The following is a 27,937-nucleotide window of genomic DNA, read 5'->3' as shown; positions in this document are numbered from 1 at the left end:
GTCTGACAGGAGGACCATTGTGCCACAATAAGTGTTTGCAATTACATTTTGTTTTATTCAAGCGCAAATAAATAGGTATTTACATAACAACTAAGTTAGTGCCATTACAGTGCAGGTCAATGTTGTTACAGCATACAAATTCAACTGTTCAACTTGTTAAACGTATACCAATGTAAAAAAAAACATGAAATAAATACATATTGTCGAACTGAATAACCTACAGTGATTTTTTGTTGTAGATATGATCGTGAATACACAAGTAGGCTATATGTGTATAAGTGTAGCAGCTTAAAATGGGTTTCAAAATCGAACACGAGAACAATGGGCATACAGAAAATATCATTTTTTTTTTAAATGCCACTTTCACTATAGGCAACTCTGCATCCTACAAATGTGGAATTTCGGCAACAAAGTATCCATGTCTATGAAAACTCGGAAAATGTGTCTGTGAGAGATGGAGGCGAGGCGGCTGCTTTCTGCTTCTCCCCGGTTCAGGCTGATCTGATGCGTGTGGCTATGCCAGTGGAAAATACCGTTAATTTCTCTCCTTCATTTTTTCCTTTCTGCGGGAAGCTTCAGATTCGGGAGCCTTGCCTTCTCTCCTCCTACAGACATCACATCCGGGTCAGTTGGCTGAAACTGTGTGTATAGCGAGCTCAGTACAGCAACGCAGGCTGAGACAGCTGCTGTGTATCCTGTGCTGACATGGATACTACCACTGGCGTTTGTTGAAACTGTTCACCATAACATCAATCTGGGAAGCTAAAACCAGGGACGCCCGCGGACAGGACCGATCATTTATTGCATGGGTGCCCTCAAGGGATAGCCACTATTCAGCCATGTCCAAAAGCCTGAAGAAGAAAAACCACTGGACCAACAAAGTCTATGAGAGTGTCCTTTGCAGGAATAAGGAAGGGGAGCTTGGGTTCGAGTTGAAGGGAGGCGCGGAGAATGGACAGTTCCCTTATCTTAGGCTTGGGGAGGTTAGGCAAGGCAAGGTGGCCTGCCAGAGCGGCAGACTGTCCCAAGATGAACTACTCCTTGAGGTCAATGAAACGCCAGTGGCCGGACTAACCATCAGGGACGTACATGCAGTGGTCAGACACAGCAAAGACCCTGTCCGCCTTAAGTGTGTCAAACAAGGTGAGTGAACTGTCTGCACGACTCTGTTATGAACTATTTTGTCTGCTGTTGATTAAAAATGCTTTGACACGTATTTCTATTGTTCCCCCAAAAATATTGAAATAACGAATCTCCGAAGTTGAAAGAAGACGCGGCTAGGGAGCGCAAACTTTTCTTGTTGCATCCTGATCTATTGTGTTCAAAGGGCGGACATGCAACAAAGTTAGATTAAAATTATGGTTATTTTGTAGCCCAGCTCCTTGTATTTCTCTAGTATACAGTTCATGACTGGAATGGGGTGTGTTATGTTTGGGGAGGTGTAATCGGATTCAGTTTGCATATCCCGGAGGCTGTCGGCAGCTATCGATGATCTTGTAAAATATGCTATATATTTTTTATGGTTTGTAAATGTTCTGCTTTGAGTCATGTTTCGGGATTTATGTCGTTGGCCCGGCTGTCAGACAGGGTGGGATGTTACTCTGGAGTGTTATTGTCAGGCGTGTGGGTGTGGCATTTTGCTTAATGATTTAGTAATGTGAGTTCTGATGTTGGCACATTTTAAATGTTATAATTTATTTTCAGGGACATATATTCTACTACATAACTATCACATTTCTTTAATTTAGCGGGAAAAGGTACTAAAGTTTGAGAAATATGTCACCCATGCCATGGGAGAATTTATTTAATTTTTATGGATACAGTATTCAGTTATGCATTCCGCGAGTAATTGCTTCACGTGCTGATTGGGTTACATTAGATGCGCCCATGCAGGCTCGCGCCTCAAGTCAGAAGAAGGCTTCAAGGTTTGGAAACATAGTGAAATGAAACATGTATCCCTTATTGTTGTGAGATTCTTCAACTCTAGATGGTTTGGTTGGAGTTACAATATGTAGCCTACCATATCAGGAGACAAGGCTATTGAACAGTAACATTCATTGATTAGCCGTGTATTGTTTTGGGCACCTCAAGGTCAACAGTCTTCTGGGGACTCTTATAGAAAACATACATGCTCAGTATGCATGGAGAATATAGCCTATGGGAGTTCCTTTGTGGGGGAAACTGGACTCATGATGGTTGTAATAAAAGTGAAGGTGGCAGCTATGAACCTTTTTTTGTGATCAAATGTTTTTTTATTTAATAATCATTTTCAACAAACATGAAGACATACATACAAAATGAAGTTTCACCTCCCATCCCAATCCCACCCCACCCGAGAACCTAAGGGATCAAATGAAATGAACATACATGGATCAAAAAAGAAACAAAAGAAGCTCAAAGCAACACAAAGTGTTTCAGCTGCAAGACGCCGTTGGTTCAAAGTGTCTTCTTTAGCTCCATGAATGTGAGCAGTAGACAGCTCCATATACATAACATGCTGCTATGAACCTTTCAACTGCATAGGCTATGGGGTTTTTACTGAATATAGGCCTACTTTCTGATTGTGGGCAGTTTTAAACACACACAGTAATTATGATAGAGAGCCTATAGAGATATAACACTTGCAGGAAAACCTATATTTGCATTGTGACCTTCCCTACAGCTTTTTCTCATCTCCTCTGAGCTAATAGCATGCGATGTCTTGGATTTCAGGCTGGGTGAGAGATCTGTCGTCTATCCTCTTTGGGGTAAAAAATAAGCAAAACCCTGTAAGGAGCTTTGGATCAAAGTCTTTGGCTGGGTGCTTTGTGTGATTGGGAGGCCGTTCCACGTCATACCCAGGGGATTTTCTCAAATGAAAGATATACTGTATGAACCTCATTTTCACACTTCCTCTGTTAGACACGTCCCCATCGGATTGCTCAAGCTGTGGAAGTTTTGTCATGGCTTTATGTGGATCACTTTAATAACTCTCTCTCGCTATAGTTGTTTATCAAGAAGGTTTTGCTTGCGCCAAGTATTTATCTTTTAATTACAGACGTGGACATACTTTGATTGGACAGTAATATGCTCCTTTTTCAATTATCACATACTAATGAGTTTAACTCAATTGCTTTTTTATTAGATGAATTGTTCCTTGTAATGTATTGGCATTCTTGATACATTATGTTGTAGAGAGGCCATGTTTCAGTGAAGATGATTCAGATGGCTCAAATCTGTTCCATTTAGAAGCTCTTGGTCTCTTTCAGTGAAGATGATTCAGATGGCTCAAATCTGTTCCATTTAGAAGCTCTTTGTATCTTTCAGTGAAGATGATTCAGATGGCTCAAATCTGTTCCATTTAGAAGCTCTTTGTATCTTTCAGTGAAGATGATTCAGATGGCTCAGATCTGTTCCATTTAGAAGCTCTTTGTATCTTTCAGTGAAGATGATTCAGATGGCTCAAATCTGTTCCATTTAGAAGCTCTTGGTCTCTTTCAGTGAAGATGATTCAGATGGCTCAAATCTGTTCCATTTAGAAGCTCTTGGTATCTTTCAGTGAAGATGATTCAGATGGCTCAAATCTGTTCCATTTAGAAGCTCTTTGTATCTTTCAGTGAAGATGATTCAGATGGCTCAAATCTGTTCCATTTAGAAGCTCTTTGTATCTTTCAGTGAAGATGATTCAGATGGCTGAAATCTGTTCCATTTAGAAGCTCTTGGTATCTTTCAGTGAAGATGATTCAGATGGCTCAAATCTGTTCCATTTAGAAGCTCTTTGTATCTTTCAGTGAAGATGATTCAGATGGCTCAAATCTGTTCCATTTAGAAGCTCTTTGTATCTTTCAGTGAAGATGATTCAGATGGCTCAAATCTGTTCCATTTAGAAGCTCTTTGTATCTTTCAGTGAAGATGATTCAGATGGCTGAAATCTGTTCCATTTAGAAGCTCTTTGTATCTTTCAGTGAAGATGATTCAGATGGCTCAAATCTGTTCCATTTAGAAGCTCTTTGTATCTTTCCAGTCCAAAGAGCTTTGGTATGGCAGAGAGACGGTGCGTGTCAGGTCTGATATGACATGATATGGAGATTCCCCATGCAGATTGGCACGGTAGACAGTTTATCCCGACTGCTACTGTCTTGCCCGTTCAGAATAGATTACACAGTAGTATATACAGCACAGTGGCACAAGTCTGATTAGTGACCTTGAACGTTTTGATGCCACATGCCAGTCCTCTTATCAAGAGAGCTGGGGACACCGCTGAACGTAGCCAAAGTGCTCATCATTCTCAGCCATGACAGGGTTATAAGCAAAGATACATTTCTCCTAGTCCTATTTTAGCACAATAAACCAATGGCTTGCCTGTCCTAGATAGCTCAAGGAAGCCAAAGTGTCACTCTCCCTCTTCTTCTACCTTCCAGTTGAAGGGCAGTATCGCTGACAAGTTTACACGCTTGGTTAACCTCCAATGGTTGATCAGGGTGTTTTAAATAATAGATCTCATGTTGAACGGTGTGATGCTTCAATAAGGTCATAACTCGAACACATCCTCCCCCTCAGACTATTGCTTGACACATTCCTTCCTCCTTCATTGTGGTCTTTGATGCCATTATAGTTCTAGATCCTAGTTTAATGGGTTTACAGCCCTGCATCTCTGTTTTGCAGTTATGTGATTAGCCGTGCTGGAGCGCTCAACTTTAACCCTTGTGTGGTGTTCATGTTTTTGTTATTCACCCAATGTTCGCGGGTCTGATGGACCCACAACATTATTGGGTTTTTAAAACAATACAGCCATAACAATTTACGTAAAAATGTACGTATATAATTTACAAGCAATATACACAGCATACATGGTTAATATTTGCCATTTACCTCTGCTAGATCACATTTATCAATAATAGTACTATTCATAAAAATAAAATAAAAAGTGATTTTTGTAAAAAAAGATCTATTATAATCAAGACATGTGTTTTATATATATGATGGTTTTCATCACTATTCATGTTTATTGCTTTGAACTGAACAAATTGGAAGGACAAATTTTACGTACAGTTTTTTATGGAAATGATAAATGAGCCCCATTGAACACAAATTAAGGCAAGTCTACAAACCACATGAGGGACAGAGTTTTACTGTGTGTGTGTGTGTGTGTGTGTGTGTTGCAAATGTATTTCTTGCACTTGATGCATGTGAACTCTGTCTTCCAATCCTTCTTGGGTCCACACACATCGCAGCGCTTCTTCTTGTTGCTACCGGCTGCAATCTAGGATGATGAAAACACTTAGTTCAGGAATTTTACTAACATCTCACTCACACTCTCACATACATACATACACTAACATCAAATTGATCAGAGATACAGTGTAGACATTGTTAATGTTGTAAATGACTATTGTAGCTAGAAACGGCAGATTTTTTATGGAATATCGACATAGGCGTACCAGAGGCTGATTGTATTTCTGGTCAATTTGATGTTATTTTAATGGACAAAAAATGTGCTTTTCTTTCCAAACAAAGGACATTTCTAAGTCACCCCAAACTTTTGAACGGTAGTGTAGTTACAGCAGGCCAAGAAGGTAGGAGAGTCAGACACACACACACACACACACACTTACTTCCGGTATTGGAGTTGTTAGTTCTGTGGGTCGGGGAATGGGGCACCAGCATCCTCCTCCCGAATCCTCCTCACGATGGCTGCAGAAGCTGGGGTCCTTGGGATATGTTGCCTCCTCTGGATTTGAGGTCAGCTCTCCTCGAGAAAGAGCCGTCTCCTCTGGAGCTTCCCTCTATTCCAATCTGGTTTCAACTCCATCCAGATGACAAACGCGCTGTACGCCGAGATGTACAAGATGTTGAAGAATATCACAAGTGGCCAGCGTAGGGTTCTTCTTTTACAGCTGTAGCCAGTCACCAGCTTGTCTAAATTGTCCACCCTTCCTTTTGTGGCATTGTAATCCATTATGATTTCTTGTTTTTTATGTTCCTGGCCACAGATTCTCCCATTCCTATGCAGCGTACTCATGAGTACCACATCTTTGCCTTTCTTTGGTACGTAGGACACTAGGGACGTGTCGGCCGTGAACACGAACCTAGAGGAATTGATAGGCCTGTTCCGTGTATTCAACAGCTGAGGTGTTCCAACCATCGTCAGCTTCTGCTTGAGGAGCTCCTGTCCCAGCTTGTGTGAAGTAAAAAAGTGACATTGTGGCCACAGAGTCCCTGTGTCACGTCCAGGACAACCCGCATCCCTTGGTTCTTCTCAGGGGCTCCTCCATCTGGCTTCCCCGTATGCACTTGCAAGTTCCACACATATGATGAAGCAGCATCACAGGCAGCCCAGATCTTGATTCCGTATTTGCGGGTTTAAACGGTATGTACTGCCTGAAGGGGCAGCGGCCCCTAAATGGCATAAGCTCCTCATCAACAGTAACATTGGGCCGTGGGTTGTAAAACAGGGTAAGGCGGTCCACTCACTTGTCCCAAACTGACCTGATTGCTGCTAGCTTGTCTCTCTGTCGCCGAGCTGGTCTGGTGTCTCGGTTATCGAAGCGGATAATCTTGGAAATAGTGTGGAAGTTTTCCAGCGACACTGTTGCACTGAAAAGTTCTCTGCCAGCATCCCACAGGGATTCTGTGGATTCCCCATTGGATCTGAAAACACCAGCAAGGATAAGAACCCCAAAGTATGCATGCAAATTAGATTAGTCCATCTCCTTCCATCTTTCTCCAAAAACACGCCTTCCCTCCAAATTAGTGCCGTCGAGAATTATTTTCTGGATGAACAGTTCAAAAGAAGACTATATCCTGCACATGAGTAACCACCATCCGTATCGGCCCTGGTTGCATCCTTATCACATTGGCAGGAATGTTGGGTGTCTCATTCCTTGTGCAAGAAAACCATTCAATTTCACAATTTTTTGACATCCATATTTCTCCTCCTGCAGGCTGCTGATGAGCTGGTTGCTGACGGGCTGGTCCTGGGCCTGGCTGCCGACGGGCTGATCTTGGGGCTGGCTGAGGGTCAATCTCATCCTCTTCTTCCAACTCAATGTCAGACTCCGAATTGACAGAGACATGATCCTCATATTCAGAAAATTCTCCATCTTTCAAAGTGGAAGACGTTCCTTCCACACTAGCTTCTCTCTCTGCAAACATTATTTCTATGGCCCTCTGAGCAGAGATTATTTTTGCCATTCTGATTGATTGTGGTAAAGAGCCACACATGCAAAGCTATTTATTTGTTGTGTCCCTCCACCAATTTTAGAGTGTGGGGGGGGAAAAAATGATTTTTTTACAATGTATCAAAATAATGTATTGTAATAACATTGTGCAAGTTCCCGCAAGACATTGTGTAGTTTCACACACTACAAAGGGTAAAGAGTGCGAGAAAAGCGGGAAACAGGCAGACAGGTTATTGGTGCTATGTTGAAACAGCAGGCCCAGGGAGGAGGAAGACAGAGTGAAGGCACACAGCAAACCTTTTTGAATATTTTTTACTTGTTTTCACGTACACACACACTTTTCCACACTTCTATTACCCTCGGGTCCAGTGGACACGAACACCACATATGTAATATAAATGTGTAGGGGGTGCACCGTGTGCACTCAATTAAAATGTGTTATTTTACATGTTCTTCACAGAAAATGAGCCAATGCCAATGAGTATCATTTTTCTTTTAATAAACATTGAAAATGGGTCCCACAATTTCCTGTACATTTTTCATGACCTGTGTAAGTAATCCAAGTATTCCTGTTGCAGTCCACACACACACACACACACACACTGCAACTAAATGTGAGAATCGGAGGTCTTCATTGGTCCTCTAGGAGAGGATTAGATGAGATTTCCAGCAGCAATCAACTGTGCTCAGGGTGTAATTAGAATATCTCAACTACAGCTGATTGGGACATTACCCAAGATAGGACCCAACATAGGACAGTTACACCCTGAAATTGAATGGATAGACTCAGACAACTGCGGTCTAATGAATCTTCACTATGAGAAGCAAAAGAGGTATGACTGACAGGCAGCAGAACCAGCTCTGTATTCTGGTATAGCCTCAGTCAGTGGACTGACACTAGCGGGGTACTCTTATGTAAAGGTGATTATGTGTTTGTCACTAAACCCATCAACTCCTGCTCTGTTTTCCAGAGGCTAACTGTGGTTCGGCAAACCAGTCTGCGTTCCCTCACAGCCAGGCTCTACTTCTCAGCCAGTCTTAGTCAGAGAGTGGGTACGGAAGTGGGACTGTATGGCACCATAGTGAGTCACCAGTTTCTCGTGACAGATGAAACATTGAGTAGCTGGCCAGGCCAGCGTGAACATGAGATTTGGTTCTGAGACTAGTGAGAGACTGGCTGAGTGCCCAAGATGCAGACTTGGCCTCCCAGAGAGGTGTTGGGCGCAGGTACGAGGAGACATTTCCAGGTCAGCTCGAGGTGTCGGTGGTCCTCGTCCGCGGCCCACTAGGCACCCTGGCTAGAAAAAGGAATTAAGTCTGAGTGGCATGGGCTCTAGACTCTGTGGACTCCTGGAGCGTTGGTACTCTGCACAGCAACAAGCAACCATGTCCATGACTACCCTCCGAGCAAGGAGAAGGCATCTATAAACTTTGCCGGCTTCATTTTAAAACCCCTCCGTCTTTTTCTCCTTGAGCGCTCTGACCTGTCAAGAGCATGTTATCTGAAGGAGAGAGGAGGGTAGGGAGGAGGACCTGACTCACCAACTACCGCTCCAGCACGCGTGCCCCACACAGGGAGTAAAATCTTTCCCCCACTAGTAACAGCATCCACAGACAGGAGCTCCTGGATGTTGAATTGTGTTGCAGCTCAGCCTGTCTGTTAAGCACCCAGATATGTTGCACAGTTGGTCAGACTTACTTGTATAATGACTTTGGATATGTGCATGTTAGTTATTTTGGATCTTGATGCATTATGCATATCTGACTTGGCAAGCTTCAGTCTATTTATAAAGTAAAGGGTGATATTGGTTGTTATTTATACAGTATGTAAGTAGGCTATACAGTGTGGCTGTAAGAGAGAGTGAGTTAGTTGGTGAACTGAGGTCTGTTGGCCCGTGGTGCTGTTACTGAATGATGGATGTCTGTGAGAGTGGACTGGACTGGTCTCTAGTGTCAAGTGGAGGGTGGAGATGGACCTAACACTACCCTAGCATCATGTCTCGAGTACCATGTTGTTCGCTCGGTCACTCTGGAACCAGACCAATTCATCATCACTATGTCAGTTCACCTCTGAGAGTGTGTAAGTAACACATACACACACACACACACACTACCTGCCTCTGGGACTATTCTGCTGCTGTTTCTCTTCAGTCATGCGTCCTAACGTGCCCTGTGTGCGCTCACTCACAAACCACTTAGGTTGTCAGCATACCTGTGAAGCAGCGAGGCTGGATAGAGGTGGAGACATCCTGCTACTGTGTGCTGTTTTTACACTGACTCCCAGCCTGACGTCTGGGGACAGCTAGGTAGTGATACATCAGAGCAGACACTCCCACAGCACAGCAGACCTGTCTGTCTTATTCATCCTATTGAGCTGGCTAACTCTCTCCATCAACCTCCACTCGAGGGGGTTCCATGAACTGTCTATGGAGGAGCTACACTGTGCATTCTCTGCACCGGGAACTGGTGTCCATGATATTGTGGGGAGTTTTTCTGTTGTGAATCTTGTGAATAGAAGAGTTGGGTCTGTGTTAGATGTTTCACCAGAGATGGTAGAAATCAGCTGTGAGATGTCTGCGTTAAAAGACAATATTATCATGTCATCTGTGTCACAGTTTTGGAGACTATAGTAAAGTAGTCTATAGCAAAATACTTCTCTGTTACTCTGCAAGACACTGCAGTTAGTAGTAGTTTGAAAGAGTCTCTCTGACTGCCAAGAGACATAACATATAACCTAACCTAAGCATGTACTTCCTCCAGACAGACCTAGATGATAAATAACTTTTCTATTATTTCTCGATTTTCTTTCTCTCTGCATTGTTGGGAAGGGCCTGTAAGTAAGCATTTCACTGTTAGTCTACAACTGTTATTTACATGTGACGAATAGCATTTGATTTGATTTCAATAAAATGCATCTGTACCTACAGTATTTACCGGTACTAGATATTTGACACAGATACTGCTGCAAGCCAGATGCAAAATCTGTTCTCCACACATAGTGGCTGACCAGCGTCCGTTTCCAAGGAAGCTAAGCAGAGACACCGGATGCCATTATCATACTCTATTTGACACAACCACCCTCTGTGAAGTGTCTCTATGAGATGTTTTACAGTTTATTTTGAATCCACTCAGATGCTACAGGAAATGGACTTTTAAAGCTCCCCAGAGAACAAACCAGAATGCGTTGTTACCAGTGCTATCATGAAACCACTTATACATTATATTATATTAGGGTCATCCCTGGTTCGCCTATAGCTTATTGGATTTGAGCTGAAGTTATTTATATTGAATCTCTGGGCTTCTGTCAGATGTGTAGGTTTAGATACACAGCCCTATATGTGAATGATTGAAATCATACGTCATGGTTTATTATATTCAGGAGGTATGTTTTCCAGAGGGTCCAACATATGCTGCATATGCTCACATTAATCCCTGGTATTACAATCTCAAGATAAACATTGTGGCAATTGGGATGTATTAGATTGTTAATGGCATAGAACGTCACACTCAAATACCATCTACTCATTCATGATTACAATGATACAGACGCGCTACATGTTCATGTTTTTAAACGTATGTAAATTGTAAAGTCTTTTTCGTTACGTGTCTTACTGGGGTCTTAACTTACGTGTCTTAACTTTTCGTTACACACTTTAAGCAATAACCCTTATATCAGATATGAGCGCTCACAATCCCATCAGGACAAACATTTATACCACATCCGAAGCAAACCATTTATATCCAAACCACAACTCATCTCTGTTTCACAGTTGAAGGGGATATTTTAAGACTCTCTAAGTAGTGAATATTTTTTTTATTTTTTTTATTTTACCTTTATTTAACTAGGCAGGTCACTTAAGAACAAATTCTTATTTTCAATGACGGCCTAGGAACAGTTGGTTAACTGCCTTGTTCAGGGGCAGAACGACAGATTTGTACCATGTCAGCTCGGGGATTCGAACTTGCAACCTTTCGATTACTAGTCCAACCAGTAGGCTACCCTGCCGCCCCAAATATGGGACCAGACTCTGATGATGTTTGAAAGACAGAGTATAATTGACATGCACTGATTGTACAAAACATTAAGAAAACCTTCCTAATATTGAGTTGAATCGCTTTTTCCCTCAGAACAGCCTCTATTTGTCGGGGCATGGACTCTTAAGAGTGTCGAAAGCTTTCCACAGGGATGCTGGCCCATGTTGACTCCAATGTTTCCCACAGTTGTGTCAAGTTGGCTGGATGTCCTTTTGGGTGGTGGACCATTCTTGATACAAATGGGAAACTGTTGAGCGTGACAAATCCAGCAGCGTTGCAGTTTCTGACACACTCATGCCGGTGCACCTGGCACCTACTACCATAACCCGTTCAAAGACACTTAAATATTTTGTCTGGCCCATTCACTTTCTGAATGGCACACATACACAATCTGTGTCTCAGTTGTCTCAAGACTTAAAAATCCTTCTTTAACCTGTCTCCTCCCCTTCATCTACACTGATTGAAGTGGATTTAACAGGTGACATCAATAAGGGATCATAGCTTTCACCTGGTCAGGCTATGTCATGGCAAGAGCAGGTGTTCATAATGTTTTGTACACTCAGTGTATATCATTATCCAATCAGAAGTCTCTGAAGTGTATATCCATACCCGACCCAGACAGTAGTGCTTTAAATACATTTTTTGTTATTTAAACAACTTATTGACCGACTTCGGTTCAATTATTTGAATTCCATTTCATTTGTTTTTTTTCTGTGATCTCAATGTGCAGTTTCTGTAGAGATAACTCAGATGAAGCCTGAACTGTGTGATGTAGTAGGGAGTTGTAGTTTCCAACAGGCCAATATTCTGCATAGTTTAGCGCAGAAAACGTGGTCATTAACTACAATGACCATACTCCATTGCGAGCCCGCTTAAATTTGTCCAGTCTGTTCGGAGCAGACACGGAGACTTAGAGAGAGAACTTGCGATAGAGAGGGATAGAAAGCAGTTGCTTTGGGAGCTTGAAAATACATGATCTAAGTGATTGATAGTTGGTATTCAGTAGTCATAAAAGTATGCCTTATTATTTTGAAGAACTACTAAAATAGTGATTTTGTCAGACAGCATAGGCAGCAGCTCTATAGAGATGAGATGATGACTTGGAATGAAATAATAAAGTCATCAAATATATATGTATTTTATTCAAGCAAAGTAACGTGAATAAATGATGGTTAATAAGTGATAAGCAGTAATGGGCAGTCACTACCATCATGGGACTTGTTTTATTCAGGGTTGTTACAGCCTTCAACCCACATAATGCATAGTGCATTTTATATAAAAAAAAATAAAAAAACGAGATCGAAAGTCGTGATTATTTTTTTATCATCGTACCAAAGCCGAATTGATCTCAAAATGCACTAATTGCTCAGCTTTACCAGCCAGGCATACCAGCCAGTGGATGAGCTGCAGTAGTTTCTCTCCAGTGAGTGTGAAGGCCTGGCCGACTGGTGTATGGGTGTGCCTGGCAGTATCAATTCCTCCTGCTGAGCATCTGACTGCAGGGCTGTGAAGGTGTCCTTGGTCAAGGACATGGCCTCCACCATAAAAATATTTCAGAACCACCAGACTGGATCTAGCAGTATTTCCTGTAGATTAGCTCGGCTGGTTTTTAATGGTAAAAAAAAGGGATCCAAAAGGGTTCTGCGGCTGTCCCCATAGGAGAACCCTTTTTGGTTCCAGGTAGAACCCTTTTTGGTTCCAGGTTCTTCAAAGGGTTCTCCTATGGGGACAGCCGAAGAACCCTTTTTGGTTCTAGATAGCACCTTTTTTCTAAGAGTGCAGGGGAAACGCTGTACTGTATCTAAACGTCCTTTTAAGCAGAAATGGACAGGTCTAGACTGGACCAGTTGTTTTCACTATTGGGAGCAACATTTCATAAGGGCTGTATTTCATATGTGCAGCCATACAAGCAGAAGCCTCTGAAATGTAAAGCATATCTCTTTAGAAATCCTAAACACATCTACTTATACCCGCTATGCATTGAAAGCCCCAATGTGTTGTGTTCTTCATGAGCTGATGTTGATACAGAGTCTGGTCGAGTGTGGAGACGTGAGGCAGCATACTAACAGTAGATTAGCCGTAAATATGTCCCCGTGTGATGTTTGTCATCTAGTGATGATGAAGGCTCCCTCCCTCCCTCCATCCCTCCTTCCCTCCCATGGATAAGGAGATTCTCATCTTTTCTACACAATTCAAAGTGTCAGGCCGAGGCGGGGATTTGCCTGCAGTAAATGCATGGTTTCTCCGGGGGCTGGCAAAGCGCTGGCTCGCTATCGATGCCAATCAAAGTTGCCTACAGGAACAGTGTTGGCACTCTGTCAATGTGCCATGTTGATTATAGAGTAGGAGAGTAGCTAGCGTACAACCCAGCGCTGTTGAAGAATCATGAATCACAAAGACGTAGAGAATTTTACACTGCAACTCTTTAACCATCTGCAGATGCTCTGAATGGTTGGCAACCGAATATTTATACAGTATAGTGTAAAATGCAATGACAAAATGTGCATACAGAAAGCACAGGCCTTTGGAATCTTGGAGAAAAGCATTGAGGGCTGAGAGAGAGAGAAGCTTACTTATAAAACAGAGAGAAAGAGACTGTAGAGAATATTCTGCAAACCCCACAGCCTGCACAGGTTCATGCTGAATCACTGGGAATGGGAACAATCAATATTGAAGTGAACTGTTGAAGCCCCAGTATTCAGAGAGGCTGGGGAACTGCTGTGTATCTGAGAACTAGGATGGACTGGCCACTGGCTGCTACAGCAGAAGCTTACCTTCACCTCTCTCTCTCTCTCTGTGTGTGTGTGTGTGTGTGTGTGTGTGTGTGTGTGTGTGTGTGTGTGTGTGTGTGTGTGTGTGTGTGTGTGTGTGTGTGTGTGTGTGTGTGTGTGTGTGTGTGTGTGTGTGTGTGTGTGTGTGTGTGTGTGTGTGTTTCAGAGAGTGTGAGAGAGAGATGAGAAACATCAAGAGAGTGAGGAACAGTGTGTGTGCCTGTGTGCTTCATAGATCGAGCAAGCTGGCAAACTCAAAGAGAGTGCGGAACAGATGGAGTTGCTTTTTTCAGGTAGAGGCAGATCTGTTCTATGAAGATGCGAGGGAACATTGATTTACTGCTGCCCAGTTTAGATCCCACACGGCCCGTGTGAAGGATAGTTAAGTCTAGCCCTACAACTCAATTCAATTTAAACTTGCTAGTAGTACAGTATCTCTCTAGCTTTCTCTGTCCCCTCCTCTATCGATCTTTACATTTCTCATCTCTCCCTCTTTCTGTTTTCTCTCCCGCAAAAAGAGGTCATCCTAAGTCCTCACCTCAGCCCATAGTTAAGCCCAGTCGTTTCAACTCCTTGGAAAAGAGCTTCTTGCAACTTTGCTTCTTTCTCTCCCTCCCTCTCTCACTGTCTCTCTCCCTTTCTCTTTCCCTCTCTCTCGCTCTCTCTTTATCCCCTTTTCATATTTCATCCTATTTTATGAGAAGAGGCAGCAGGGAACGGCGTCTTAAATCAGTCCAGAAGGGAAGGTGGACAGGGAGGAGGGGGGACTGCCTGCCATCCTGGACCCATAGACACAGACATTATTCATGCTTTCTAAGAGTCAGTGGGAGAGAGAGATCCTGAAATAAAGCCAGTGGCACTGACTGAGACACAGGCCAGTCCTAATCCTCCATCGAGAGATCAGAGAGAGAGAGAGATGGGGCCTAGGCCCTTTCCACCGACCGGCTGCTATATCAGGTGCCTCTAAGAAACATCCTCCCTTTGGATAGAACCCTGAGGACTTTAATACTGTCTGTTTGGATAGAACCCTGAGGGCTGTCGGTTTGAATAGAACCCTGAGGGCTTTAATACTGTCTGTTTGGAAAGAACCCTGAGGACTTTAATACTGTTGGTTTGGATAGAACCCTGAGAGCTTTAATACTGTCGGTTTGGATAGAACCCTGAGAGCTTTAATACTGTCGGTTTGGATAGAACCCTGAGAGCTTTAATACTGTCTGTTTGGATAGAACTCTGAGAGCTTTAATACTGTCTGTTTGGATAGAACCCTGAGAGCTTTAATACTGTCTGTTTGGATAGAACCCTGAGAGCTTTAATACTGTTAGTTTGGATAGAACCCTGAGGGCTTTAATACTGTTAGTTTGGATAGAACCCTGAGAGCTTTAATACTGTCTGTTTGGATAGAACCCTGAGAGCTTTAATACTGTCGGTTTGGATAGAACCCTGAGAGCTTTAATACTGTCTGTTTGGATAGAACTCTGAGAGCTTTAATACTGTCTGTTTGGATAGAACTCTGAGAGCTTTAATACTGTCTGTTTGGATAGAACCCTGAGAGCTTTAATACTGTCTGTTTGGATAGAACCCTGAGAGCTTTAATATTGTCTGTTTGGATAGAACCCTGAGAGCTTTAATACTGTCTGTTTGGATAGAACCCTGAGAGCTTTAATACTGTCTGTTTGGATAGAACCCTGAGAGCTTTAATACTGTTGGTTTGGATAGAACCCTGAGAGCTTTAATACTGTCGGTTTGGATAGAACCCTGAGAGCTTTAATACTGTTAGTTTGGATAGAACCCTGAGAGCTTTAATATTGTCTGTTTGGATAGAACCCTGAGAGCTTTAATACTGTCGGTTTGGATAGAACCCTGAGAGCTTTAATACTGTCGGTTTGGATAGAACCCTGAGAGCTTTAATACTGTCTGTTTGGATAGAACCCTGAGAGCTTTAATACTGTCTGTTTGGATAGAACCCTGAGAGCTTTAATACTGTCTGTTTGGATAGAACCCTGAGAGCTTTAATACTGTCTGTTTGGATAGAACCCTGAGAGCTTTAATACTGTCTGTTTGGATAGAACCCTGAGAGCTTTAATACTGTTAGTTTGGATAGAACCCTGAGAGCTTTAATACTGTTAGTTTGGATAGAACCCTGAGAGCTTTAATACTGTCGGTTTGGATAGAACCCTGAGAGCTTTAATACTGTCGGTTTGGATAGAACCCTGAGGACTTTAATACTGTCGGTTTGGATAGAACCCTGAGAGCTTTAATACTGTCGGTTTGGATAGAACCCTGAGGGCTTTAATACTGTCGGTTTGGATAGAACCCTGAGAGCTTTAATACTGTCGGTTTGGATAGAACCCTGAGAGCTTTAATACTGTCTGTTTGGATAGAACCCTGAGAGCTTTAATACTGTCGGTTTGGATAGAACCCTGAGAGCTTTAATACTGTCGGTTTGGATAGAACCCTGAGGGCTTTAAAACTGTCGGTTTGGATAGAACCCTGAGGACTTTAATACTGTCGGTTTGGATAGGACCCTGAGGACTGTAATACTGTCGGTTTGGATAGAACCCTGAGGGCTTTAATACTGTCGGTTTGGATAGGACCCTGAGGGCTTTAATACTGTTGGTTTGGATAGAACCCTGAGGGCTTTAATACTGTCGGTTTGGATAGAACCCTGAGAGCTTTAATACTGTCTGTTTGGATAGAACCCTGAGAGCTTTAATACTGTCTGTTTGGATAGAACCCTGAGGGCTTTAATACTGTCTGTTTGGATATAACCCTGAGAGCTTTAATACTGTCGGTTTGGATAGAACCCTGAGAGCTTTAATATTGTCTGTTTGGATAGAACCCTGAGAGCTTTAATACTGTCTGTTTGGATAGAACCCTGAGAGCTTTAATACTGTCGGTTTGGATAGAACCCTGAGAGCTTTAATATTGTTGGTTTGGATAGAACCCTGAGAGCTTTAATACTGTCTGTTTGGATAGGACCCTGAGGGCTTTAATACTGTCGGTTTGGATAGAACCCTGAGGACTTTAATACTGTCGGTTTGGATAGAACCCTGAGAGCTTTAATACTGTCGGTTTGGATAGAACCCTGAGGACTTTAATACTGTCGGTTTGGAATGCTAATAAAGAAACGTGTTGTTATTCCAACTACTATTCTTCTCTGCTGCCAAGAGCCTGGCTGAATACCTCTCTTGGAGGCAGCGTTCTCTTTTGTCTCTGGCGCTGTTTACAATCTTTGCGTGTGTTTGTGGCTTGGGCTCACACGTCCCAGCGTCCTCCTGTGCGTCAGATCTCTCTCTGTGGATAGTGGTCGTCAAAGCAAACACAGTGAGCTGCTGAAAATCCCATGTGATTAGTCAAAGAAAAGGTGTCACCCTGGTACAGCTGCAGAATGGCAGGCAAGCTTTCTGTTTCCCTCAGATTCTGGATACTCTGATAGCTAAAGCCCTGAACTGGACTTTTTCTAAAGATGGATTGCTGTGGAAACCCAACAGAAATGAATCTAGCTTTGATTACATGTGATTCAGTTTCTATGCTATAAATAAAGGTATTTCATGTCTTGAAGTCAGCCACAAAGTAGCTTAAAGAAATCAAACACCTTTAAAATGTCTGGCAGGCTGCACTGGAGCTTGAAATAGTCATTGAGACTGAAAAGCCAGACTTGGCTCTCTGCTATTATGAAAATCCATCTGCACTCTACTGGGCCTTTGAAAAGATCATTGTGAAAAGCCGACAGACTTTCTATTGAATTATAACATTTTAACTTTGTGGATGGAGAGATTGTACAGCAAGCGTTTGCAGCCTGTGATGTGTGGGTGGGGTGGGGGGTGGGGGGGGGGGGGGGGGGGGGGGCGTGTGTGCGTCTTGAAAATAGGGAGTTGGTGGGCTGATCTGCTCTGTGCATTGCAGCCTCTTACACTGTGATGATGAGATGAAGGAGGAAGATGAAGAGGAAGACAATAAGGAAGTGGCCATATAGCTCATGTCTGTTACAGTCAGCAGGTGTTGACGTTGTCTATTCTTTTCCTTTTAGAGGTGGCTGTGCTGTGCTCAGGCTCAGTGTTGTTCAACAGAAGGTATGCAGTAATTAGACAGAGGTTAAGGGAGTGTGACCTTTCTCTCCTGTCTCCATACATCTCTCAGAAGGACGGCTACTAAGTATTGCCTTGTTTTCTTTTTACAATTAAAATCGTCCAATCACTCCCTCCTGCATCTCCACCTCCATTCACTGTTTACTCTCCTCCCTCACTCTCTTTCTCTCTCTCTTTAATAACCCTCCCTCCCACCCACCTTTACTCTCTTTCTGGCATCTCTCTCTTCCCTTTACCCTCTCTTTCTCTTTCCCAATTCCTCTCCTTCTTTCTCTCTTTCGCTCTCTCTCACTTTCTCTGAGTTCCCACTGTTCTCTCATAAGTATGGAATACCTCCCTCCCCTGGTCGTTCTGAACAGAAGAGAAAGGCCAGTACTGTTGATGAGAGTCCGTTCCACAGCCAGGACTGTAATGACTGCTATCTCTCTATTCATACCCAGACCCTGCATTAGACACACATGGAACTGCTGCAAATGACTTCTCACTCTCTGCAGTCATGTACTTAATGACAACCCACACACCATTATTTAGTGAGGAAACAATCATTTCCCCTTCCTCTTTGTTTGAGGAGCCTTTGTTCGAACAGCACTGCTTGCTGAAATTAATTTAGTGTTTTGCAGTCCTGTTGGTTGCTAGTGAACGGTGTGGCTCTGTAGCGCTGTGTGCTGTTCTCAAGGGGCTGCTGTTGAATGTACCCAAAGTTTTTATCTATTCTTATCTATGTTTATCTTATCTGGGTTTGCTCTACATCTTTCTACGGGGCTATATCTAGTCCAGATTGCTACGCTCACTTTGAACCCCGCTGCATGTCTGTATTTATTTCCCAGTCTTGGCAGAGCACCTTGGCCTGAGCAATAGCCCTGGTAGTGATGGCTTTGTCAGTGTAGTGTCTCAAAGTGCCGTAGCGCTCTGTTTAATTGGACTTCTCAATGCTTTGTATGACAGTGGCCTTGATTTGGCACGAGGGACTACCGTCACTTTTCCAATGAGAAACGCTCGTTTTTGTTTTCCGTTGCAAACCGTTTTGCTACGGTGTGCCCTAATGAATTTGGGTGTGTAGTCTCTATTAGCAGCATGTGATCCAATAGAGGAGAAACATTGGGTCCTCAGCCTCCTGAGCCTGACGCTGCTACGCCGGGCTGGCTCCTGCATACATTACCATGAGTGATGGCCCTCCATTGTTCTAACTTGAAAGGATCCACGGTTATTCTGATGAGCCGTGGGAAAAGACCATATTGCTAAGCTTCCTCTCCTCTCTTTTATTTTTCTCTCTCTCTTTCACTTTCCCTTCTCTCTCCCTCTCTCTCTCTCTCCCTCTCTCTCTCTCCGCCATCTCTTTTTCTTTGCCAGTCCTCTCTGATTGTTGTCATCCTCTCTGCACACAAAGACCACATGTGGAGGGACGTCGATGGTGCTTTTCTGTGATGAGCAAACCTTGGCAGGGACAGCCCTGCTATCCCAGAGTGCACTGCACTACTAACAATATTACACTCCTCTAATTGGTTAGCTAAATAACACCAAGTTGCCATTCAGTGTTAAAACCCCAACAAAAACACATGTGTTTTAATTCGCAGCGCATAGTCCCAGAATGGTCTACACTAGGAACACATTAGGAATCCTTTTGTGTGTGTGATGCACTCGTGCACATTGTTGTCTCTTATTAGACTCAAGGTACAGTAAATAGGACAGTTAGTTGTTTTTGGTGACAGCCTTGGGAGATGTGAGTGATACAGTTGACACAAGGCTGTGTTAACTGATAGAGGTCCTCTTTAGTCACTGTCCCTCTATATAGACTATGCTAACTGATAGAGGTCCTCTTTAGTCACTGTCCCTCTATATAGACAGTCTGTTAACTGATAGAGGTCCTCTTTAGTCACTGTCCCTCTATATAGACTGTGCTAACTGATAGAGGTCCTCTTTAGTCACTGTCCCTCTATATAGACAGTCTGTTAACTGATAGAGGTCCTCTTTAGTCACTGTCCCTCTATATAGACTATGCTAACTGATAGAGGTCCTCTTTAGTCACTGTCCCTCTATATAGACTATGCTAACTGATAGAGGTCCTCTTTAGTCACTGTCCCTCTATATAGACTATGCTAACTGATAGAGGTCCTCTTTAGTCACTGTCCCTCTATATAGACAGTCTGTTAACTGATAGAGGTCCTCTTTAGTCACTGTCCCTCTATATAGACAGTCTGCTAACTGATAGAGGTCCTCTTTAGTCACTGTCCCTCTATATAGACTATGCTAACTGATAGAGGTCCTCTTTAGTCACTGTCCCTCTATATAGACTATGCTAACTGATAGAGGTCCTCTTTAGTCACTGTCCCTCTATATAGACTATGCTAACTGATAGAGGTCCTCTTTATTCACTGTCCCTCTATATAGACAGTCTGTTAACTGATAGAGGTCCTCTTTAGTCACTGTCCCTCTATATAGACTATGCTAACTGATAGAGGTCCTCTTTATTCACTGTCCCTCTATATAGACAGTCTGTTAACTGATAGAGGTCCTCTTTAGTCACTGTCCCTCTATATAGACTATGCTAACTGATAGAGGTCCTCTTTAGTCACTGTCCCTCTATATAGACTGTGCTAACTGATAGAGGTCCTCTTTAGTCACTGTCCCTCTATATAGACAGTCTGTTAACTGATAGAGGTCCTCTTTATTCACTGTCCCTCTATATAGACAGTCTGTTAACTGATAGAGGTCCTCTTTATTCACTGTCCCTCTATATAGACTGTCTGTTAACTGATAGAGGTCCTCTTTATTCACTGTTCCTCTATATAGACTGTGTTAACTGATAATGTCCTCTTTATTCACTGTTCCTCTATATAGACAGTCTGTTAACTGATAGAGGTCCTCTTTAGTCACTGTCCCTCTATATAGACAGTCTGTTAACTGATAGAGGTCCTCTTTATTCACTGTCCCTCTATATAGACAGTCTGTTAACTGATAGAGGTCCTCTTTATTCACTGTCCCTCTATATAGACAGTCTGTTAACTGATAGAGGTCCTCTTTATTCACTGTTCCTCTATATAGACTGTGGTAACTGATAGAGGTCCTCTTTATTCACTGTTCCTCTATATAGACAGTGTGTTAACTGATAGAGGTCCTCTTTATTCACTGTTCCTCTACATAGACAGTGTGTTAACTGATAGAGGTCCTCTTTATTCACTGTTCCTCTATATAGACTGTGGTAACTGATAGAGGTCCTCTTTATTCACTGTTCCTCTACATAGACTGTGCTAACTGATAGAGGTCCTCTTGAAGCCCACTCAGGCCTCACATCCCTCACCTGTCTCCTTATGAATGGAAGAGGATGCTCCTTGTCATAGCAACCTAGGTTCATGACAGAAACCGTGGCGTAGAGGAAAAGGGGGATAGTGAGCCTTATGAGCTAGAGGGTCTGTGTGTGAACGACGCAGCCAGAGAGGGCCACGTAGTGGAGTAGACATAGAGTAGACATACCTGTATGTATCTGACCCACTGTTCACTGACCTACATCGACCAGAATGATATCTCTCACTCAGAATCCTCTTTGATCTTCAAATAAAACGGCATTCTGAACTAGATTGAGTTGAGTTTTCAATGTAAACAACTTTCTTAGTGAATCTGATGAATCTGCTGTAATAATAAGGAATTCCTAATGATGGGTGTTTGAGAGTCTCAATTCTGTTTGCTTACGCTTGCCTGGTTTGGAGATCACGCTCTTTTCTGTCACAAGCTGTGTGTGTCTGTGTCTGGCATCGTGTCCGTGAATGCCTGTGTGTTTGGGTTTCCATGTGAGATGAACGGCGTGTTCTGAACCACGGTGGGGCAGCGTCCACATTTTAAACCCACTGACTTATCTAGGTCACAAGGTTTAATTGGATCCTTTATGGAGAGGCGGCGACCCGTTCACAAAGTAAACAAATCGCAGGAGCTATCAGACGACCATTTCCAAACGGATCCAATCAGAGGCCCATTACCCAGTCTATAGCCCTGCGCCTAGCTAGAGAGGAAGCGGGGAGCCATATCATAGACATCATAGAGGGGCCTTTGTTGTATTAGAGGGTCATCAGGTTAGACATTCACTGACCATATAACACAACACTCTTCTGTTTATCGCACACATTGAAGCTGACACAATACGATACTCCAGGCCTGTGTTATAATGCCCCGCTTTCCTTTGCTTTGGAGTAATGGCGTTGTATTAATATGAGCTACTGTTATACTGACCAAGGGTGTCATTCTGTAAGGCAAGGTGCTACTAGAGCCGTATTTACTGATATCGTAGGCCTAGAATTACATTCGCTGTTTATGGGTACGGATTCCCATATATCTAATGAGATGTCACATCCAATATGGATGCCGTCTCCTCTACACACACCAGACTGGTAAACAATGAATGTGCCCTATCTATTTAGGCTATACAAGGCTTTCTGCTGCAGTGAGGCACAGAGACAGCATTAAACACTCTGAGATGGAACATTCTCTTCCTTTCCCTTCCTGTGTGAATGCCTCTCTGTATTTAAGTGCCTCACTGAAGAATACGATTCCTGGTCTCACACCGTCGTTTCTTTACTGCATCCTGACACTTGCATGTACAGAGGTGTTGAGCAAAGATGAGAAGTGTGTGTGTGTGTGTGTGTGTGTGTGTGTGTGTGTGTGTGTGTGTGTGTGTGTGTGTGTGTGTGTGTGTGTGTGTGTGTGTGTGTGTGTGTGTGTGTGTGTGTGTGTGTGTGTGTGTGTGTGTGTGTGTGTGTGTGTGTGTGTGTGTGTGTGCGTGCGTGCGTGCGTGCGTGCGTGCGTGCGTGAAAACGATAAATTCATGGAATAATTTTCCAGGACCTGAGCTGAAACGGAGGTGTCCCTAGCCTTCTCTCTTTCTCTCTCTCTCTTTGCCAGCGAGCAGAAAGTAGGGCAGTGAGGAGTAAACAGGCTTCAGCGGCCAGGCAGGGATGTGATGTGTGTCAAGTAGCTGCAGAGTGCAGCGGCCCACAGTGCACTGCTCCCCGCCGCTAATGAGGTCGAACCGATAGATAGAGGCCTTTAAACATATCTGTCCAATACATTCCGGCTCCGAATCACAAGAGGACTGTCTCCAGGCATGGAGAGATTGGAGAGCATCCCCATTTGAAATACAGTTGGAGAGAGTAATATGTACTCTTATCCATGGCATTATGGTTAAGAATCATAGGATATCATAGGCTGCTGTTTAGCTGCAGTTTGTGCACAGGAAGTGCCACAGGAAGTCTTTGGAATGTAAACTATGCAACTAGAACAGACATAGACGTTTGGCTGCTATGACAGATGTGAAACTTCATCTCAGCTTTAGAAATCATCCAGGCAGATATTGTTCCCTCGTTCCTATTCAGTAAAACAGCAATTGATAATTTACATTTACATGACAACAGTAACACAGTCGGAGCCTGCAGCATGCGTGACGCATTAATGATATTGGAGGTTAATCGTCAGTTGCTTTGTGCCAAGGAACACAAGCAAATGCCCCAGAGCAAGTCTCATATCCCTCTTGGAAATGAAATGGCAATCTGCCTGCATTATAGATCCTGTTTCACATGAGGTTTCATGCCACATGTTAATTAATATTGGAAGTCATATACCCACAGACTGTAAATTGGGCTGAACTAACTTCTGCCATGTCCAGGTTTTTAACTTGTCTGGATTCAGCTGAACCTCGGAGGGATGTGTGTAGCCTATATCTGAAATGAGATCAAGCCCAGTGGGTGGGCCACAGTTGAGACGTGAGCCAGAACCTCCGAGACGTGAGTGTCTGACGTCAGGAAGGCACCCAGCATAAGAGGGGAGCGAACTGGCCCGGCTCAATCTGTATCGGCCTCTCAGGCCGTCTCAGGCCCCATGAGTGTTGGACAGAGAGTTGTAGCCTCGCGCTGCCTTGGCCTGGGCTAACAGAAATATGAAGGAAGGGCGAGTGGGAACAATCCTGACTGATTATGCGGAGCGTCGTCTGGTATGACGGATCTCCTTGGCTGCAGTGATGCCGGGCCCATCTAGACCGGACTCTGGAAGATAGATAATCCATTCTGCCTTCTAGTCCCTGGGTTGTAGCCGATTCATCAGACCGGCCCACAGCAGAGGAGTTATGTGCCATAAACTCATGAAATACCCAGCTGGGATGAGCTGTGGGAAATGACAAGGGAGGGCTGCACCTTATTTATCGCCTTTTTTAATTGATTTATTTCTATATTATGGAATGGCAAGCTGGTCGGCTGGGGACTTTTCTCTCTGTGCTTCAATACTGCTCAGTCACCTCGCCTTCACTGTGACTCTTCTATATGTTGCTCCCCATCTACTCAGTAAGGGAAAACCAATGGAGATTGTCTTTGGGATTATCCACCAGGAAAACAGTGTGGACCGGAGCGTTAGTTTTGGCGGTGTTGTGTTATTTGTGAGCTAAGCTCATAAGCCATCCCCTTCCTTGTCTTTGTTTTCTTAATGGCTTAAAGCAATTACAATCTCAGGAGAGGGCGCTTGGTTTCTGGGGGCTTGTCGGGGAGCGCTCTCTCTGGGGAGAACAGTGAAGGACTGCCAGCCTGCTGTATGAACCAAAATAATAACTCTCCCAGTTAATAAGGACAAGTTGCACAGAGTCAGGGAGGAAAGTTTGATGTTTTGCATTGATTAAGTTATGACATACTTTCCCTCTGTCGGTGGAAGGGCACTGTGGAACTCTAGTGGAAGCTGGCGGTACTGCTGGAGGAGAGTCATTTTCCCCTGACCTTTTATTAGAAGTGTGAATAATTGTTGTGGATTGGAGTTTGGATTTGTGAGATGTGATAAAGGTAAACCAGCTGGATGGAAGTGCTATGGTATTAATATGGTTGTTTGCAAATCCAGGAAACTGTTCCAAGTAGACTCACTTTCCAATGTTTGTTGTGTGTGTGTGTGCCCACGCACAAGTGTCATTGTCAAGTGTGTGTGTCCCAGTTTTCTCTGTTGGAGCTGAAGTAGGTGTTGGAATTCAATCAGATATTGCTGTACTCAGCAGATTGGATTTAGTCAAAGCAGTGCTGAGAGAGAGAGAGAGAGATCTCTGAGGTCTAACTAGGAGACAAAATAAGCTCTGAATATTCTAGAAATGGAGCTGTTGTCAGTCTGAACTGTGCAGCTCTGTAACCTTTTGTCTGGCTTGGTACTGCTGTGTTGCTGAGCCACTGTAGCTGTGAATGCAGGGAGTGTCAGATGAAGAGAGGCTGTGTGTAAGCATGGTTGCGCGTGTGTGGAGCGTCTGTTTTCTGTCTGTCACTGGGAGAGGCAGCCTGCTTGCCAATGACACACAGCACATGCTTCATAATGACACTATACCTCCACAGAGTTCAGACCGCCACAGAGCTCAGACCGCCACAGAATTCAACTCAATTCAAGGTGCTTTATTGGCATGGGAAACATATGTTAACATTGCCAAAGCAAGTGGAGTAGACAATATACAAAAGTGTAATAAACAATAAACATTTGACTTCAGATTCTACTAGGGTGAGGCCGGGTGCTGCAGACTTTTCTAGTGCCCTCGCCAATTCGTTGATATATATGTTGGAGAGGGTGGGGTTAAGCTGCATCCCTGTCTCACCCCATAGCCCTGTGGGAAGAAATGTTTGTTTTTTGCCTATTTTAACCGCACACTTTGTGTACATGGATTTTATAATGTCGTATGTTTTCCCCCCAAAACCACTTTCCATCAATTTGTCTAGCAGACCTTCGTGCCAAATTGAGTTGAAGGCTTTTTTTTAAATAAACAAAGCATGAGAAGACTTTGCCTTTGTTTTGGTTTGTTTATTTGTCAATTAGGGTGTGCAGGATGAATACGTGGTCTGTCGTACGATAGTTTAGTAAAAAGCCCATTTGACATTTGCTCATTTGTTTTTTGTTTTCACTGAGGAAATGTACGAGTCTGCTGTTAATGATAATGCAGAGGATTTCGCCAAAGGTTGCTGTTGACGCATATCCCACGGCAGTTACTGGGTTATAATTTGTCTCCACTTTTGTGGATTGGGGTGATCAGTCCTTGGTTCCAAATATTGGGGAAGATGCCAGAGCTAAGGATGATGTTAAAGAGTTTTAGTATAGCCAATTGGAATTGTTGTCTGTATATTTGATCATTTCATTGAGGATACCATCAACACCACAGGGCTTTTTGGGTTGGAGGGTTTTTATTTTGTCCTGTAGTTCATTCAAGGTAATTGGAGAATCCATTGAGTTCTTGTAGTCTTTAATAGTTGATTCTAAGATTTGTATTTGAACATGTATATGTTTTTGCTGTTTGTTCTTTGTTATAGAGCCAAAAAGATTAGAGAAGTGTTTTACCCATATATCTCCATTTTGGATAGATAATTCTTCGTGTTGTTGTTTAGTGTTTTCCAATTTTCCCAGAAGTGGTTATAACCTGTTAGGGCGCATGAACTGCTAGCGGGACACCTACGGCAACATCTGGTGAAATTGCCGAGCGCGAAATTCAAAATACAAAAATCGTAATATTAAATATTCATGAAAATACAAGTGTCATACATCATTGAAAAGCTTAACTACTTGTTACCGCGTTGTCAGATTTCAAAAAGGCTTTAAGGCGAAAGCATACCATGACCATGAAGACAGAGCCCCACATCAAAATACTTTTTCAACCAGCACAGGTGTGACAAAATCACAAATAGCGATTAAATAAATCACTTACCTTTGAAGATCTTCCTCTGTTTGCAATCCCAAGGATCCCAGCTACACAATGAATGGTCGTTTTGTTCGATAAAGTCCTTCTTTATATCCAAAAACTCTGTTTAGTTGGCTCCAATGATCTCGGTAATCCACTCGTTCAGCATGCATACAAACGAATCCAAAAAGTTACCGGTAAAGTTTGTCCAAACAAGCCAAACGATGTTTCTGATTAATCTTCAGGTACTCTAATATCTAAATAAACAATAATATTTAAGACGGAGAATAGTATGTTCAATAGGGAAGATAAATAACGAAGAGTGCGCACCTCATTCACGTGCCAACAAGACTACTTGTTCATTTTTCAAAAAACAATCCTGAAACCCTTTCTAAAGGTTGTTGACATCTAGTGGAAGCCATAGGAACTGCAATCTGGGTCCTATCTATTTGTATATCCCGTAGGCTAGCATGGAAATAGCCTTTGACCTAAAAAAAAAAAAAGTCTGGATGGATTTTCCTCAGGTTTTCGGCCTGCCATATCAAATCAAGTTTATTTTATATAGCCCTTCGTACATCAGCTAATATCTCGAAGTGCTGTACAGAAACCCAGCCTAAAACCCCAAACAGCAAGCAATGCAGGTGTAGAAGCACGGTGGCTAGGAAAAACTCCCTAGAAAGGCCAAAACCTAGGAAGAAACCTAGAGAGGAACCAGGCTATGAGGGGTGGCCAGTCCTCTTCTGGCTGTGCCGGGTGGAGATTATAACAGAACTATGCCAAGATGTTCAAAATATTCATAAGTGACAAGCATGGTCAAATAATAATCAGGAATAAATATCAGTTGGCTTTTCATAGCCGATCATTAAGAGTTGAAAACAGCAGGTCTGGGACAGGTAGGGGTTCCATAACCGCAGGCAGAACAGCTGAAACTGGAATAGCAGCAAGGCCAGGCGGACTGGGGACAGCAAGGAGTCATCATGCCCGGTTTGCCGTGACGTATGGTCCTAGGGCTCAGGTTCTCCGAGAGAGAGAAAGAAAGAGAGAACGAGAGAATTAGAGAGAGCATACTTAAATTCACACAGGACACTGGATAAGATAGGAGAAGTACTCCAGGTATAACCAACTGACCCTAGCCCCCCGACACATAAACTACTGCAGCATAAATACTGGAGGCTGAGACAGGAGGGGTCAGGAGACACTGTGGCCCCATCAGAAGAAACC

General features: G+C 43.2%; 1 protein-coding gene across 7 annotated transcripts in view; it reads left to right on the top strand.

The window, feature by feature from the left end:
• The first annotated feature begins 294 nt into the window (after positions 1-294).
• The window catches only part of LOC139566028 (membrane-associated guanylate kinase, WW and PDZ domain-containing protein 2-like), a 268,774-nt gene continuing 241,131 nt past the window's right edge, over positions 295-27,937 (top strand). For 3 of the 7 annotated variants that reach the window (XM_071386864.1, XM_071386862.1, XM_071386863.1), the window contains exon 1: positions 295-1,143. In XM_071386864.1, the coding sequence (XP_071242965.1) occupies positions 840-1,143 (304 nt within the window). In that variant the 5' untranslated portion in view covers positions 295-839. The remainder of the gene's footprint in view (positions 1,144-27,937) is intronic. The other 4 variants (XM_071386857.1, XM_071386856.1, XM_071386859.1 and 1 more) reach the window with 2 other exon arrangements.

The sequence above is a fragment of the Salvelinus alpinus genome, chromosome 37 (genome assembly GCF_045679555.1).
Source record: "Salvelinus alpinus chromosome 37, SLU_Salpinus.1, whole genome shotgun sequence".
NCBI lineage: Eukaryota > Metazoa > Chordata > Actinopteri > Salmoniformes > Salmonidae > Salvelinus > Salvelinus alpinus.
This window is presented reverse-complemented; position numbering and strand designations above follow the sequence as displayed.